The following is a 17,999-nucleotide window of genomic DNA, read 5'->3' as shown; positions in this document are numbered from 1 at the left end:
AGAGTACCCAGCAGTCGGAGCGCCGGGAAACACCACGTTATTGAATACCCATTTGGATAGATACAGAGCCTCAGTGGGAAAGGCCGCACTTAGTCCCATTTTATCACCAGAGGAGCTCTGCTCACCGGAACTCTGCATCTGTGGAGAGAGAAGGGAGCTAACGTTTCGAGTCTGGATTACTCTTTGTCAAAGCTGGAGAGAACTGGACACAGGATCAGATTTATACTGTTGTGGGGGATGGGTGGAACAGTGGGGCTGGATAGAGGGCCAACGACAAATGGCGACTGACAAAGATGTCGTGGATAGAATGACCATGGGCGAGATTCTCCGCAAATGCGGAGAATCGTAAAGGCTGCCGTGGGACAGGCCGTGACCCACGGCAGCCTTCACGCCCACTTCTGGGGCCGATTCTCCCCCCCCCGGGCGGGGCTAGGAGTATGGCCCCGTGCGTCACGGCGGCGCGGCCTTGACGACGGTCGTCAAGGCCGCACGTCAAGCATCACGCCGGCTGACGCGGCTGATGATGTCGGCCGCGCATGTGCAGGTTGGACAACGCCAACCCGTGCATGCGCAGTTGGTGTCTTTTCCCTCAGCCGCCACGTCTTGCGGGGCGGCGGAGGGAAAAGAATGCGTCCCTTACGGACGCACGGCCCACGATCGGTGCCCACCGATCGCGGGCCTATGCCCCCCTTGGCACGACCGTGGTACTGCCATGCCAATCAGGCCCCCAGATGCCCCAAACGGGCATCTGGCGCCCGTTGCACGACGGCAGCGAGCAGGTGTGTAAAAAATGGCGAGCGGCGATTCGTGGCGTGGGTCGGGCATGGCGGGGGGGGGGGAGAATAGCGGGAGGGCGTGAAAAATGTCGGGAGGCCCTCCCGCTATTCTCCCACCCGGCGTGGGGGGCGGAGAAAGTTAATGTAAATGGACATGATCAAAACTAAGAAGAGTGTTGATAGTGGCGCATATCTAGATTAGACTGTTAATGGCCAAACAAAGGTAAGCAGTATGTCAAAGGGCAGCTAGTAATAGGGAACAGATGGCCCAAGTGGGGTCGCAGGGGGAAGAGAGGGAACAATAGTGAGGGAAAAACAGAACGATGGAAGAAATGAAAGTAAATTGATAGAAATAAAAATGGGGTGAAGGTGGAAGAGAGAATACACAGTCTGAAGTTGCTGAACTCAATGTTAAGTCCAGAAGGCTGTAATGTGCTGAATCAGAAGGTGAGGTGCTGTTCCTCCAGTTTCTGCTGGGTTTCACTGGAACACTGCAGAAGGCCAAGGACGGACATGTGGACGTGAGAGCAGGACGGTGAGTCGAAATGGGAAGCGACAGGAGGGTCTGGCTCCTGCTTGCGTGTTCTGTAAAGCGGTTACCCAGTCTGCGTTTTGTCTCTCCAACGTAGAGTAGATGCGCATTGGGAGCAGAAAAAGCAATAGGCCAGATTGAAGGAGGTGTACGTGAAGTGTTGTCTCACTTGAGAAAAGTGTGTTTAGGTCCAGTATCTCTATTTTTGTTTCAGATTCCAGCATCCTTAATAATTTGCTTTTAACTTTATTCTCTGGTCTTTGCCCTGTAAAACTTTCTTTCTCTATCGCGCCTCTTCTGTTGTATGAGTGAAAAGGAAGCTGCATTGCAACTCTCCTCCTGTGTTTGAATCTGTGCAGATAAACTAATCTTCTGAGTTTATCCTATCACAACTACCCCGGACATTGGCAGTGGGTGGGGCATTCGGATATCGGGGGGGGGGGGGGGCTTTGGAAATCAGGGTTGGTGGGCTGTTGGAAACCGGAAGGGGATGGAAGGGAGTCTGACATCATATAGGGGGTCGGATATCTGGAGAGGTGTTCAGGTCGGGGCATGGAGCTGGGTGGTGGTGTTGTTTGTGTCAGGAGGACGGTTGGGCGGTGCAGGAGGCCTGGGGAGGGTGGGGGGGGAGGGAATCAAGTTGGGCGTGGGGGATCCTATATGGGTGGGAGAGTGGTCAATATGGTGGTGCATGGGGGGGTCCCCTGGGGGACCAGGGGTGTGGTGGGTTTCCCATGCGGGGATCAGTTTGGGTCTTTAAAATAGTTACACTGACGTTAAAAGTGTTTTTTCCCCCCTTCTAACTCTTTCAGAGCAACTAACCAGATGGGAAGTTTTGTGTGTGCGTGAGTGTGTTGGGGAGGGGGGTGGGGCGTGGGTGGCACTGCTGGATATGGGTGGGCTGGGGCACAGAACAATGCTGGATGGGGGCATTGCCTGGCACAAGCTCAGGGGGCGCGGTTTGAGGCGGGTGGTGGGTGGGGCCGGCGCCACCCGACACGTGCGGCACTGTGAACCTTCTCATGACACTGGATGCTGGATCTCCTGCTTATGCTCCCCGAGGTGACAGCCACTTCCCCCTCGATGGCACTGGCTGCCCTGTGGCTGACCATCAAAGGCCTTCGTATTGAGTATTTAAACTAGCTGCTTCGCTGCTTAAACAGCGGCCACAGGGTCTTTGGGGATAGAGTTGAAAAGTGACATCACAGCAAAGCAGTGACCTGATTGGCTGGTAAGGAAAGTGCTCCAATTAGCAGTAGCTGGGAGAAATTTAACTCTTCGTGAGTTGGTAAGTATTGTGATTGGTAAGTAAAATCTTCATTCCTTTCACTTATTCATTGTTTGATATTATATTTGTAATCAGTTAAGGTAAAGTGTAAAAATGGCAGGAGATCCCAGACCCGTGTTATGCTCCTCGTGCACAATGTGGGAGTTCAGGGACGCGACCGATGTCCCTGACTCCTTCATGTGCGGGAAGTGCGTCCAGCTGCAGCTGGTTAGACCGCATGACGGCTCTGGAGCTGCGGATGGACTCATTTTGGAGCATCCGCGATGCTGAGGAGGTCGTGGATAGCACGTTCAGTGAGTTGGTCACACCGCAGATTAGGATTGGTGAGGGAGACAGTGAATGGGGGACCAAAAGGCAGAGAAAGAGCAGGAAGGCAGTGCAGGTGTCCCCTGTGGTCTCTCCCTCCAAACAGGTATACCGTTTTGGATACTGTTGGGGAGATGACTCACCGGGGAAGGCAGTAGTAGCCAGGCTCATGGCACCATTTCTGGCTCTGCTGCACAGAAGGGTGGGAAAAAGACTGGCAGGGCTACAGCCATAGGGGATTCAATCATAAGGGGAGTAGACAGGTGTTTCTGTGGTCGAAAACAGGACTCCCGAATGGTATGTTGCCTCCCGGGTGCACAGGTCAGGGATATCTCAGATCGGCTGCAGGACATACTGAAGGGGGAGGTTGAACCGTCAGTTGTCGTGGTGCATATAGGCACCAACGATATAGGTAAAAAATTGGATGAGGTCCTACAATCAGAATTTAGGGAGTTAGGAGACAAGTTAAAAAGTAGGACCTCAAAGGTAGTAATCTCAGGATTGCTACCAGTGCCACGAGACGGTCAGAGTAGAAATTCAAGAATAGTCAGAATGAATACGCGGCTTGAGAATAGGAGGGAGGGGTTCAGATTTTTGGGACATTGGAACCGGTTCTGGGGGTGGTGGAACCATTACAAATCAGATGGTCTACACCTGGGCAGGACTGGAACCAATGTCCTTGGGGGTGCTTTTGCTAACACTGTTGGGGATGTTTTAAACTAATGTGGCAGGTGGATGGGAACCAGATTAAGAAGTTAGAGGTCAGTAAAGAGGCAGCAACTAAAGCCAGTAAGGTACTTGATAATAAACTCATTGTGACTAAGACGAAGAGTAGACAGGAAAGAGATGATGAACGCAGAGGGACAAGTGGTCTGAGGTGCATTTGATTTAATGCGAGAAGTGTAGCAGGTAAGGCAGATGAATTTAGGGCTTGGATTAATACCTGGGAATATGATGTTATTGGTATTACTGAGACTTGGTTGAGGGAAGGGCAAGATTGGCAACTAAATATCCCAGGGTATAGATGCTTCAGGAGGGATAGAGAGGGAGGTAAAAGGGATGGAGGAGTTGCATTACTGGTCAGAGATGATATCACAGCTGTGATTAAGGAGGGTACTATGGAGGATTCGAGCACTGAGGCAATATAGGTAGAGCTAAGAAATAGGAAAGGTACAGTAACATTGTTGGGACTTTACTACAGGCCTCCCAAAAGCAAGCATGAAGCAGAGGTACAAATATGTAGACAGATTATAGAAAAATGTAGGAACAATAGAGTGGTCGTGATGGTAGATTTTAACTTCACCAACATTGAATGGGACTCATGTAGTGTTGGAAGCGTAGATGGAGCAGAATTTGTAAGGAGCATCCAGGAGAGCTTTTTAGAGCAGTATGTAAATAGTCCAACTCAGGAAGGGGCCATACTGGACCTGATATTGGGAAATGATCCCGGCCAGGTGGTTGAAGTTTCAGTCAGTGATTACTTGTGGACAAAGACGAGAGTGGTCCTAAAGGAAGAGTGCTAAATTGGGGATAGGCCAAGTATAACAAAATTCGGCAGGAGCTAGGGAATGTGGATTGGGAGCAGCTGTTTAAAGGTAAATCCACAGGACAGACATGCCCCTGTGAAAATGAGGGATAGAAATGGCAAGATTAGGGAACCATGGATGACGAGTGGAATTGTGAGACTAGCTAAGATGAAAAAGGAAGCATACATAAGATCTCGGTGATTTAAAACTGATGATGCTTTGGAGGAATATTGGGAAAGTAGGACAAATCTCAAATGCGCAATAAAGAGGGCTAAAAGGGGTCATGAAATATCTTTGGCGAACAATGTTAAGGAAAATCCGAAAGCCTTTTATTCGTATATAAGGAGCAAGTGGGTAACTAGAGAAAGGATTGGCCCACTCAAAGACAAAAGAGGGAATATATTCATGGAGTCAGAGGAAATGGGTGAGATTCTTAATGAGTACTTTGCATCGGTATTCACCAAGGAGAGGGACATGACGGATGTTGAGGTTAGGGATGGATGTTTAAATACTCTAGGTCAAGTCGGCATAAGGTAGGGGGAGGTTTTGGGTGTTCTAAAAGGCATTGAGCTGGACAAGTCCCCAGGTCCGGATGGGATCTATCCCAGGTTACTGAGGGAAGCGAGGGACTAAATAGCTGGGTACTTAACAGATATCTTTGCAGCATCCTTGAGAACGGGTGAGGTCCCGGAGGACTGGAGAATTGCTAATGTTGTCCCTTTGTTTAAGAAGGGTAGCAGGGATAATCCAGGGAATTATAGACCTGTAAGCTTGACGTCAGTGGTAGGCAAACTGTTGGAGAAGATACTGAGGGATAGGATCTATTCACATTTGGAAGAAAATAGACTTATCAGTGATAGGCAGCATGGTTTTGTGCAGGGAAGGTCAAGCCTAATAGAATTCTTTGAGGAAGTGACAAAGTTAATTGATGAGGGAAGGGCTGTAGATGTCATATACATGGACTTCAGTAAGGCGTTTGATAAAGTTTCCCATGGCAGGTTGATGGAAAAAGTGAAGTCGCATGAGGTTCAGGGTGTACGAGCTAGATGGATAAAGAACTGGCTGGGCAACAGGAGACAGAGTAGTGGTGGAAGGGAGTATCTCAAAATGGAGAAAGGTGACTAGTGGTGTTCCACAGGGATCCGTGCTCGGACCACTGTCGTTTGTGATATATATAAATGATCTGGTCTAAGGTATAGGTGGTCTGATTAGCAAGTTTGCAGTTGATACTAAGATTGGTGGAGTTGCAGATAGCGAGGGGGACTGTCAGAGAATACAGCAAAATATAGATAGATTGGAGAGTTGGGCAGAGAAATGGCAGATGGAGTTCAATCCAGGCAAATGCGAGGTGATGCATTTTGGAAGATCCAATTCAAGAGCGGACTATACGGTCAATGGAAGACTCCTGGGGAAAATTGAAGTACAGAGAGAGCGGGGGGCTGGCGAGCATGGTCCCGACGAATCAGCCAGCGGGACAGTCATTTGCAGCGTGAACCTGTGGGGCCTCGTTAAGTGGACCAATTAATGTTGTGTAGCAGTGACAGCCTCACCGGGCCGAGCATCGGGAAGCTCGCGGCAATTCCTACCACACTTGGAACCTTTCCATTAAATGGCACCCCTTATATAGGAATCTTCAAGAGGTATTCTCCAGCCCCCCCAAATCTGATGCTGGGTGGCCAGTAGGTTACAGGCCTGTGGGAATGTTTCACATATCTTGCATCATTGGTCTTTGGCTGAGCTGAATACACTGAGTTCTTGGGCTATAGCTTTTTCCTTCCAGCTCTTCTCCTCTTCCTAAGATGGAATGGTTCACAACAATGTCACAAGAATATCAAACATTTGTGAACTCATTTAACAGTACCAAATGAATATTGTGATTTTTAAAAAAATTATTTTTTCCAATTAAGGGGCAATTTAGCGTGGCCAATCCACCTACTCTGCACATTTTTGGGTTGTGGGGGTGAAACCCACGCAGACACGGGGAGAATGTGCACACGGACAGTGACCCAGAGCCGGGATCGAACCTGGGACCTCAGCGCCGTGAGGCAGCTGTGCTAACAACTAGGCCACCGTGCTGCCCTAAATATTGTGATTTTAACTCTCAAACTTTGGTGATCATTTTAAACTCCAAAATTGGTGGGTTTTGCTGACTGGGTGGCTGAAAATCAGAAACAGGAATCCAACTGACCTCAAACCCATTAACCTTTGGTTTCAACAGAGGTGGGATGATGAGTGTTGCCGAGTTTGTTCAGCAGGTCGGTCAGTTATTGAAATCTTTGCGGAAGGCTGTGTACCTTTATTTTACCAGGACTTCTACTTTTAACTGTTAGCTGCGTTTCCCAAGTCTTGGAAAATATGACGTGTAGAAAGCGAGAAGGCCTGGATCTATTAGCTAAGTACGTTTATAGCACTTCTTGTGGGCCAAGAAGAGCAGAAGTGTTTTCTCCAACCACCTACTTACCGATGCTCCCAATCCCCGATTCCCTCAAACTTCAGCCAGCTCTTCTCCATCTTTCCCACAGTCCAAAGACATGCAGGTTAGGTAGATTGGCCATGGCAAATTGCCCTTAGTGTCCAAAAAGGTTTGATGGGGCAATTGGGTTATGGGGATGGAGTGGAAGTGAGGGCTTAAGTGGGTCGGTGCAGACTCGATGGGCCGAATGGCCTCCTTCTGCACTGTATGTTCTGTTATGTTGTTCTCCTAGACCAACCCCCTCCTCACCCAAACCAATCTCTGCACCAAATAACTGTTAACCTGCAGCTTCAGGGATGTTTTTTTTTTCTCGAACATTCATGTTTTTCATAGAAACATAGAAAATAGGAGGAGGCCATTCGGTCCTTCAAGCCTGCTCCACCATTCATTATGATCATGGCTAATCATCCATTTTTTTAGCTTTACCCATATATCCTTTGCCCTAAGTGCTATATTTAAATGCTTTTTGAAAATATGCAATCTTTCGGCCTCAACTACTTACTGTTGGGGAGGGTTTAAACTAATGTGGCAGGGGGATGGGAACCAATGCAGGAAGTCGGAAGGTAGTAAAACAGGGACAGAAACAAAAGGCAGTAAGGGGGAAAGTGTAAGGCAGAGAAGCCATAGTCAAAAATCAAAAAGGGCGACAGTACAAGGTATAGTGACTGAGGGGAGCTCAGTGAATAGGCCCAGTAATACTAAAAGGAATAAAACGGGAAGTAAAAACGTAAATGGTAAGCGATGCGGCAGGTTGTTACGTGAAGATATGGGTTCAACGACAAGGAAAATTAGGAGAAAAGTTAAGAGGAAATATAACTTAGGAGAGGTTACTGATTGAGGTGTTAAGATTCAAAACAGAGGTATAAAAGCCAACATAAGTGTACTTTACTGAATGCTCGTAGTATTCGGAATAAGGTAAATGAGTTGATGGCGCAAATCATCGTGAATGACGATGATTTAGTGGCCATTACTGAAACATGGTTAAAGGATGGTCAAGACTGGGAGTTAAATATTCAAGGGTATCAAACTATTCGGAAGGACAGTGTGGATGGTAAGGGAGGTGGTGTAGCTCTGTTATTTAAGGATGACATCCGGGCAATAGTAAGGGATGACATCGGTGCTATGGAGGATAAAGTTTAATCCATTTGGATGGAAATCAGGAATAGTAAGGCGAAAAAGTCACTGATAGGAGTAGTCTATAGGCCACCAAATAGTAACATTATGGTGGGGCAGACAATAAACAAAGAAATAACTGATGCATGTAGAAATGGTACAACAGTTATCATGGGGAATTTTAATCTACATGTCGATTGGTTTAACCAGGTCGGTCAAGGCAGCCTTGAGGAGGAGTTTATAGAATGTATCCGTGATAGTTTCCTAGAACAGTATGTAATGGAACCTACGAGGGAACAAGCGATCCTAGATCTAGTCCTGTATAATGAGACAGGATTGATTAATGATCTCATAGTTAGGGATCCTCTCGGAAGGAGCAATCACAAAATGGTGGAATTTAAAATACAGATGGAGGGTGAGAAGGTAAAATCAAACACTAGTGTTTTGTGCTTAAACAAAGGAGATTACAATGGGACAAGAGAAGAGCTAGCTACGGTAGACTGGGAGCAAAAGACTTTATGGTGAAACAGTTGAGGAACAGTGGAGAACCTTCCAAGCGATTTTTCACAGTGCTCAGCGAAGGTTTATACCAACAAAAAGGAAGGACAGAAGAAAGAGGGAAAATCGACCATGGATATCTAAGGAAATAAGGGAGAGTATCAAATTGAAGGAAAAAGCATACAAAGTGGCAAAGATTAGTGGGAGACTAGAGGACTGGAAATCTTTAGGGGGCAACAGAAAGCTACTAAAAAAACTATAAAGAAGAGTAAGATAGATCATGAGAATAAACTTGCTCAGTTTCTACAAATATATAAAACAAAAAAGAGTGGCTAAGTTAAATATTGGTCCGATAGAGGATGAGAAGGGAGATTTAATAATGGGAAATGAGGAAATGACTGAGGAACTGAACAGGTTTTTTGGGTCGGTCTTCACAGTGGAAGACACAGATAACATCCAGTGACTGATAGAAATGAGGCTATGACAGGTGAGGACCTTGAGATGATTGTTATCGCTATTTTTCGGACTGAGTTTAGGAGGAACTTCTTCACCCAAAGGGTTGTGAATCTATGGAATTCCTTGCCCAGTGAAGCAGTTGAGGCTCCTTCATTAAGTGTTTTTAAGGTAAAGATAGATAGTTTTTTGAAGAATAAAGGGATTAAGGGTTATGGTGTTCGGGCCGGAAAGTGGAGCTGAGTCCACCAGAGATCACCCATGATCAGCCATGATCTCATTGAATGGCGGAGCAGGCTCGAGGGGCCAGATGGCCTACTCCTGCTCCTAGTTCTTATGTTCTTATGTTCCTGTGGTAACGTATTCCACAGGCTGAACACTCTCTGGGTGAAGACATTTCTCTTCATCTTGGTCTACCCCGTATCCTCAGACCGTGGCCCCTGGTTCTGTCTGGTCCTGTTAGAATTTTGTAGTTTGTGGTCAGAGATAAGTTGATATTCTACTGAGATTCCATGGAAGAAAGATGCAAACTGCACAAACCAGACATTGAAAATGAAACAAAAGTCTGTTCCTTCATTTGGTGTCAACTGCACATTTGTATATATTAAATCAACGTAATAAAGAATGTCAAAGCCACCTGCTGATAGAATCCTAGATTTCTTAATTGGCAGTATTATACCATTGGTATTGACCCATTTATTTTAAACAGTATAAGGCAAACAGGAAAATAATGGTGATCAGATAGAGCCTCTGGATCACATGGGGTTGATCGTTTGAATGATTTTACATATTTAACAACATTCCGAATACTTTGGTGCTTATTCCAATCTGGAATTGGGTTGCTGGAATTGCTTCGTCTGATAATTGACATTAGAAACTGAGGAGGTAGACCTTCCTGCATTCACTATCGTTCGCTAAAGAAGTCAGTATGAGCATAAAGTGGGGAAAATTCACTCGTCTTTTTTCACTAACTAACCAGAATATAAAATATCTCAATATTTATCAGAGACTGCTTAAGCCATTGGGTACTTTGCAAGCATGTTCTGTTCATTTGCACTGTTGTGCTCTGGAACATTTTCCAGACAATACTACATGCAATTATTGTTGAAATATAATTTTAAGGAATGTTCTATAATAAATAGATCTTTCTGACAGCTTAATTTTATTTAAGAGGCCTTAATAGCAAGAGTTACTCATTGGAAAGAACCAGGTCCAAACGGCTATTTTTATGATGATGCTTTTGTGTTCAAAAAGCAACACAATAATGATTTATTCATTTAATTAAGTACTTTATCTAATGATTAAGTGGTGTCGGGATTGTGGGAAGACACATGTGAGGCTGTGGCTTTCTTTTGGTAGGTGTTGTGTGATGTTTACAACCAGTAAGACTCCTGTTATACAGTCTGACTGCAAATCATACCCTAACTGCCAGAAGCACTTTGGCACGTGCAAGGTCACACACTGACAAGAGCTCTATTAACATAGAACATAGAACAGTACAGCACAGAACAGGCCCTTCGGCCCTCGATGTTGTGCCGAACACCCTACTTAAACCCACGTAACCCGTATACCCGTAACCCAACAATCCCCCCATTAACCTTACACTATGGGCAATTTAGCATGGCCAATCCACCTAACCCGCACATCTTTGAACTGTGGGAGGAAACCGGAGCACCCGGAGGAAACCCACGCACACACGGGGAGGACGTGCAGACTCCACACAGACAGTGACCCAGCCGGGAATCGAACCTGGGACCCTGGAGCTGTGAAGCATTGATGCTAACCACCATGCTACCATGAGGCCCCGAATATACTGTTTATTGCGAGAGCACCCCTTTCTCAAAATATATATATTTTAAACTGCAGTGAGTTTATTAAGTGTGGGGAAATCCAACAGACTGACTGGACCACAAAGCACATGACAGACATACTGCCTCTGGTGCCAAGTCCAAGTAGTGTCAGGCAGTCTGCCTGAAGGCTCTAATGCAGTTAGATTCCTGAGTCATATTGACATTTGAACATAGAACATAGAACAGTACAGCACAGAACAGGCCCTTCGGCTCTCGATGTTGTGCTGAGTATTGTCCGAAATCCAGATCAAGCTATCCCACTCCCTGTCATTCTGGTGTGCTCCATGTGCCTATCCAATAACTTCTTGAAAGTTCCTAAAGTGTCCGACTCCACTATCACAGCAGGCAGTCCATTCCACACCCTAACCACTCTCTGAGTAAAGAACCTACCTTGGACCTCCCTCCTATATCTCCCACCCTGAACCTTATAGTTAGGCCCCCTTGTAACAGCTACATCCACCCGAGGAAATAGTCTCTGAACGTCCACTCTATCTATCCCCCTCATCATCTTATAAACCTCTATTAAGTCACTGCATTTGATTCTGAAAATATTGCTCCATTTGCCTGGGGAAGTTCAGTGGAGAAAGAGACACATTAACCCAGAAATGGCAGGAGAGCCAAAGTCACAAGGAATGGTTCTTTGGATCCTTCATTTTTCAGGGGGAGAAATATTAAAACGAAGAGTGGACTGCAATGAAACTGGCATTTAAACCTGAAAGCAACATGTATCTTTTTAGCAACATTATTCAGACAAAGTGCAAGTGGGTAAGATCAGAATGATTTTCTCCATTTGCAGCCTACAGGTTGAAGGCCTGAGTGATTTTCCATTAAAAGTGCTCCTGCTAGTGGGGCCAGATGTCACCACACAAGAAGCAAGCAACTCCACCTGTCTCTCTTGTGTTTCTTCCCACTCTTCTTTTTTCTCTCTTTCCGTGACGATGAGGAACTTTCGCAGCTATGAGAAAAACAACACATTTACAATATAATGATTGCTGCCGCCTTTAAACCCTTTAAATTTCAATTAGTGCAGGAAAAATCAGACAAGAAAATATCTTGCGAACACTAATTTTATTTGAAATGGAGGAAGATGAATTGGCAGTGCACAGACGCTTAAGACTGCTCAGGCATTGAGTATCTTCGGGGATGTTCTTTTTGAATGCAAATGTAATTTGGAGTTTTCTTTCGGACAGAATCAAATTAGGTTCCTTTGTGGATTCCCATTAAATGGATCAGTCTGAGGAATGAAGCAGTCATGGAATTAACAAAAGAACATTGTATTAAAATAGAGCTGGCCGGGGTGACATCAGCAAAAACCTTTTCCTGAAAAAACCTTCAAGGCTAGGAGTCAATTGAAAATGTCAAAACTGATATTGGTCATTTTCTGCCAGGCAAGGGTATTATGGGTTACTGAGCCAAGACCACCATTTTAGTCACCTGATTCAAGATCCTCAATCGCGCTGTAGCTGCAGAATATCCTGGACTCATTCAATCAGTAAAGATAGACTGAACTTTAAAACATAATATGGCCTGGATCTTCTGCCAAGCAGCAATCATCATCAGACTGTCACTCAGCTCAATGCCTAGACGTTGTGCATTCCTTGCTGGGTCTTCTGAGCCCCACTTCTCAAGAAATGTGGAGCGTAGCGTCCTTCATAAAATTCCATCACAGCACTGGAGTGTTGGGGGAAGACAGGATCCACCTCCTGTTTATGGCACTAGTTGCTGTAAGGTAAGTTTAAATGCCCAATCTGAATGTTCATGAATGGGGGATAGGGTGGGTAGGTGGGTGAGGTAAGTGGGCTGGATTGCAGGTGGTCGAGGTGGCAGGTGGGTGAGTTGCTAGTGGCAGGTGGGCAGAGTGGTAAATGGATAGGTCAGTAGGGTGGCAGGTGGGTAGGGTCGAAGATGTGGGCCAATGGAAATTGGTTAATTTGGATTGATGTGGCACTGTACATTGGATCCACACTGTCATGTTCGAAATTGGAAAACTGTCTCAAGTGTTGTCATTACACATAGAAAGAAAGGACAACCTAGCATTGAGGATATCAAATGGACACCAGCTATAAAAGGCAATTCACTGAAATACGCTACACATTCAGATTCAGTACAAGGTCTGCATTTCTTTGTCATGACCAGTTTTTGCATAAAGCTCCTTAATAGTCTGACTATATTTTGAAGAGACAGTATCCCTTTTAATTGATCTACTTAGGCTGTTAGGTTCTAAAAATACATTATATGATTCCTCATAAGTGCCAAATAAACCTACCTGATGTCTGTAATATCATTGTACTTTTTTGGTTGTATATTTTGTCATTTAAGAGAAATATCCATCACTGCATTGAATTTGATGTTCAAGCTTAACACCTGATCCTACTCTCACAGGATGTGCACAGTCCTTTGTAGACCACCAGAGGAGCAATTCCCCTAATTCTACACTAGGATTGGACAGAGCTATATCCTCTCCAACACAGCAAGGGGAAGAAGTTGTGTCCGTTCCACAACTGATCAGTCCACCAACCGGAAGACAAAACCTGCACACTTCATTCCATGTGACGGCAAATGGTAAGGGCCACCTTTGGGATTATAATAATAATAATCTTTATTAGTGTCACAAGGAAGGCAGCACGGTGGCCTAGTGGTTAGCACAACCGCCTCACGGCGCTGAGGTCCCAGGTTCGATCCCGGCTCTGGGTCACTGTCCGTGTGGAGTTTGTGCATTCTCCCCGTGTCTGCGTGGGTTTTACCCCCACAACCCAAAAATGTGCAGAGTAGGTGGATTGGCCATGCTAAATTGCCCCTTAATTAGAAAAAATAATTGGCTAATCTAAATTAAAAAAAAAAAAAATTAATGTCACAAGGAGGCTTATATTAACACCACAATGAAGTAACTGTGAAAATCCCCTAGTCACCACATTCCGGCGCCTGTTCGAGTACACTGAGGGAGAATTCAGAATGCCCAAATGACCTAACAGCACATCTTTCGGGACTTGTGGGAGGAAACTGGAGCACCCGGAGAAAACCCACGCAGACACGGGGAGAACGTGCAGACTCCACACAGTGACCTGAGCCGAGAATCGAACCTGAGGCCCTGACGCTGTGAAGCAACAGTGCTAACCACTGTGCTACCGTGCCGCCCATACTAGAGATTGTTAGGAGTAAATCCAATATGACTTAGTCGAGGCCATCTGAGTCCAAAATATGATTTGTTGCTCATCACTGGTATACTGTGGTACAAGATTTGTAAGGCAACTCAAAATCTTAAACTCTGTAAGGCAAAAATCTAATATGTACATCCCCACAGTCAATTTTTCCGACGGCGACTGCACTTAATTGCTTAATGAATAACATTTTTAAAGTTTAAATGCAACCTTTCTGTCTTATAAAACATAAAAACTTTTGGGGCCAGAATAAGCAACTGGCCACAACAAAGGTATTTAACAATTTGCCTCTTCAGACCTTTAAATGGGACAATGTTTCCTCTTGCAAGTTGCAGTATATGACTTCCTTGCTTTGGCCTTACCTTCGCTCTGATCCAGGCTTCCTCTTTTTGCTTGCAATTAATAATGTGAGAATGCAGTAAAACAGATGAGCAACATTAATTAGAAAAAAATAGCCAAGCTTCAGTTACTAAACCACCTAAAGCGTGAGCAAGTGTCAAAGCACTAAAACATGAAACCTGCTACTTCATATTCCAATTTGCAGATGTGCATGCTCCCACAGATATGCAGCAAGCAGCCTTGGCAGGGTGCATGGGAACATTTGGTTCTGACATTCACGTATGCGGGTATCTGTGTTTCAGGAGCTGCACTGCAGACAACGTTTAAGAAGGTGCTGCTAGGAACAGAAAAGTGCCGATTGTGCACTGAAAACCATAGGACTGAATCCTGTCAAATGACGAGGGACTTTGTTAAATCTTTGATACTTGAACTGGGAAGTGTACTTGGCAGTGAGCTAAGTAGTGACCCTTTTTGGATCCTTTTTCATTTGTATGGGAGGCACGATGACCCAGTGGTTAACATTGCTGCCTCACAGCGCCAGTTCCTGGGTCCGGCCTTGGGTGACTGTATGGAATTTGCATGTTCTCCCTGTATCTGCGTGGGTTTCCTCTGGTGCTCCAGATTCCTCCCACAATCCAAAGATGGGCATGTTAAGCGGATTTGCCATGCTAAATTGCCCATTAGTGTCCAGGGATGTGCAGGCTGGATAAGGTTACGGAGATAGGGCAGGAGATTGGGCCTAGGTAGAGTGCTCTTTCAGAGGGCATGCAGATGATGGACTGAATGGTCTCCTCCCGCACTGTAGGGATTCTGTGATGCTAGTGAGTTTCTACATCAACGAAGTCCAGTGCAAGTATAATAATTTCCCGTAATGATTTAATCAAAGTAAACACAAGAGGCGGGATTCTCCCCTACCCGGTGGGACGGGGGGTCCCGGCGGGATGGAGTGGCGTGAACCACTTTGGCATCGGGCCGCCCCAAAGGTGCGGAAGTCTCCGCACCTTTAGGGGCCAAGCCCTAACCTTGAGGGGCTAGGCCCTTGCCGGAGTGGTTGGCGCTCCGCCGGTCGGCGGCAACGGCCATTGGCGCCACGCCAGCCGGGGCTGAAGGCACTTTGCCAGCTGGCGGAAGTACGCGCATGCGCCGGAGCGTCAGCGGCTGCTGACGTCATCCCCGCGCATGCGCAGGGGAGGGGGTCACTTCCGCGTCCGCCATCGTGAAGACTATGGCAAACGCGGAAGGAAAAGGGTGCCCCCATGGCACAGACACACCCGCTGATCGGTGGGCCCCTATCGCGGGCCAGGCCACCGTGGGGGCACCCCCCAGGACCCCGGAGCACGCCCGCGCCACCTGGTCCCGCCGATAAGGTAGGTGGTTTGATTCACGCCGGCGGGACCGGCATGACAGCGACGGGACTTCGACCCATCGCAGGCCGGAGAATCGCCGGGGGGGGGGGGCCTGCCGATAGGCGCGGCGCGATTCCCGCCCCCGCCGAATCTCTGGTGCCGGAGCCTTCGGGAGACGGCGGGGGCGGGATTCACGCTGGCCCCCGGCGATTTTCCGACCCGGCGGGGGGTCGGAGAACCCCGCCCCAGATCACTTCAGATCAGGCCAGGTCAATCCCTGGAACATCATGTTCTGAAAACTCTGCTGCAGAAAAGCCATGGATTTTCTGTCAGCTCCTTACTGGATGAGCAATGGGATGGCTCTTTACAACCTTTCCCTATTTCCTGTCCCGGTCTACGGAACAATTAACTTTGCCATACATACATTGTTTAAAATTGCTTGGATTTTTTTGAATGTCCCATTGACAGCAGAGTTCGTTGAACATTGCACTGCAGACAATTAGGGAAATGGTCCTGTTTGCATCAGGGGATTCATGCAATCCTGGATGATCTGATAACATGTGGTGTTATCCTTGGATCAGTCCTGGAGTTATCTGGGGTTAATGGTATTGCAGCTGAATGTGAATGGGAAGCTGAGCTTCCTCAAACTTTACCCGAGTTCTTTTTAAAGAAATATACCAAAGTAATTATGTCAAAATCCAGGGGTATTCATAACCCAGAGACAACGCTCAGAGAGATGGTGCTGCGTTTGCATTTCCTGGTAACTGAGATCAACTAAATAGTTGCAATGTACAAGTCAGAGGAGACATCAATGGAAACCTCTGCATTATAATGTGTTAAACTATTTCTATGTGCTCCAAGAATATTTTGCAAACTGATTTGAACAACATTAGGGTTCCATTGTCAGTTCTATAGTCTTCTTAGTGACATGATATTAGGATGAGGAGTGGGCCATTCAGCCCCTCAATGTGTGTTCCATCATTCAATTAGATCAGATTAGGTGCAAGTTTCTATCTATCTCAGTGTTGAAAGCTCTAATGATTCCGGGATCATTCTCTACAGGTAGATAGTGAAAACCACAGGGTCCTTATTCAACTGTCCACAGTTGGCAGGCACAGGTTAATATTCAGGAATACAGATTTGATCTAATCAATCACTTTCAGTTCTGTCGATCTATTTTGAGTTCTAATGTATCTCGCTGTTATTTCTTGGGGCATTTCATTCTGTTAAAGGCACTTTATAAATTATATATAAATGCAAGTTTTTGGTTAGAGTAATGCTGACTAATATCAAGTCCATTCCAAACGTCTACACGTTTATAGAATTCCTTTACCATAGATTGCAGATTGCAGATTGCAGCGGGTACATTACTCTCTGTGGACTTTCCTTTGAGAATCTGTGTGGGCACGTGTTTAACCAGATGCCAGCACAGGATTTATTTTAACAAGTGGTTTAGGCTAGTGTTGAAAAGCATTAGTCATAAACTTTTTAATTGGACAATTATTTATTTAATCTTGGGGAAGTTTCATTCCTGCATTTAATAGGTGAGATAAAGTTAGCATTAACTTTGGTTCCAAACCAGCTTTCAATTTAAGGCTCAAGCCTACTTTTCTTTAAATGTCAAGACATCCTCCATTCACTTCTATGGACACATGTTGTCATTAAAATATCTGTTGTGAATTCTTATATGTTGTTTTAATTAGATAAAGTATCAGATTTTGTTCCACTACTAAGAAACAAAGTGGCAGATTGTAGACAGCGATGAAAAACAGGCTAGCCCGCTCGGAAGTCAAGGTAACAGTTACCCTGAAGCTAGAACAGGCTATATGCAAAGTTAGTGAATGCAGATTCACAGAAGATGCACAAATAATTGCTCTTAAATATTAAAACAATGTAATCGATGATTAAACACGCCCCAGTTCACACCTTTCTTGTTTAAGTATTAAACATGGTTAATGGTTTAATTGTCTGACAATTGTTAGCACTGTACTTCCTGTTTTAATATTATTTCGGCCGTAAATACATTTGACCAAGTAGTTTCAGGTTAAGTATGGAAGTTAAAATCTTAAACCCCAACACAACTCCAGATATTAAATAGCATCATACTGAGGCTTGCTGGGTTAATTATTGGGATAGGTTGTGTCAACTCGTATTTCCTTGAACATAGTAGATTACGGTGGGAATCTTTTTGAGGTGTTTAAATTCTAAAAGTATTTGCTTGGGTGGGTATATTAAACCATTTGCGTCCAGCAGGAGAATGAGAAATGAAGTTGTATAATTGTAAAATTAGAGCAAGGCCAACCAAGCCTACCTTCATTGCAGTGTTAATGTAAGCCTACTT

The 17,999-nt window shown here is 45.5% G+C and overlaps 1 protein-coding gene across 14 annotated transcripts in view; it reads right to left on the bottom strand.

Moving 5' to 3' along the window:
- Nucleotides 1-17,999, bottom strand: part of LOC119974633 (serine/arginine repetitive matrix protein 3-like) — a 753,111-nt gene that overhangs the window by 99,344 nt on the left and 635,768 nt on the right. For 9 of the 14 annotated variants that reach the window (XM_038813686.1, XM_038813694.1, XM_038813698.1 and 6 more), the window contains 2 exons: nucleotides 14,336-14,365; nucleotides 11,702-11,770 (listed from right to left, as the gene is read on the bottom strand). The exons of 2 other annotated variants lie outside the window; for them this stretch is intronic. In XM_038813686.1, the coding sequence (XP_038669614.1) occupies nucleotides 11,702-11,770; nucleotides 14,336-14,365 (99 nt within the window). The remainder of the gene's footprint in view (nucleotides 1-11,701; nucleotides 11,771-14,335; nucleotides 14,366-17,999) is intronic. 3 more of the 14 variants (XM_038813690.1, XM_038813699.1, XM_038813696.1) reach the window with 1 other exon arrangement.

The sequence above is a fragment of the Scyliorhinus canicula genome, chromosome 12 (genome assembly GCF_902713615.1).
Source record: "Scyliorhinus canicula chromosome 12, sScyCan1.1, whole genome shotgun sequence".
In the NCBI taxonomy this organism is placed as follows: domain Eukaryota; kingdom Metazoa; phylum Chordata; class Chondrichthyes; order Carcharhiniformes; family Scyliorhinidae; genus Scyliorhinus; species Scyliorhinus canicula.
The sequence above is the reverse complement of the archived record's forward strand: the minus strand, read 5'-3'. Positions and strand labels throughout refer to the sequence as shown.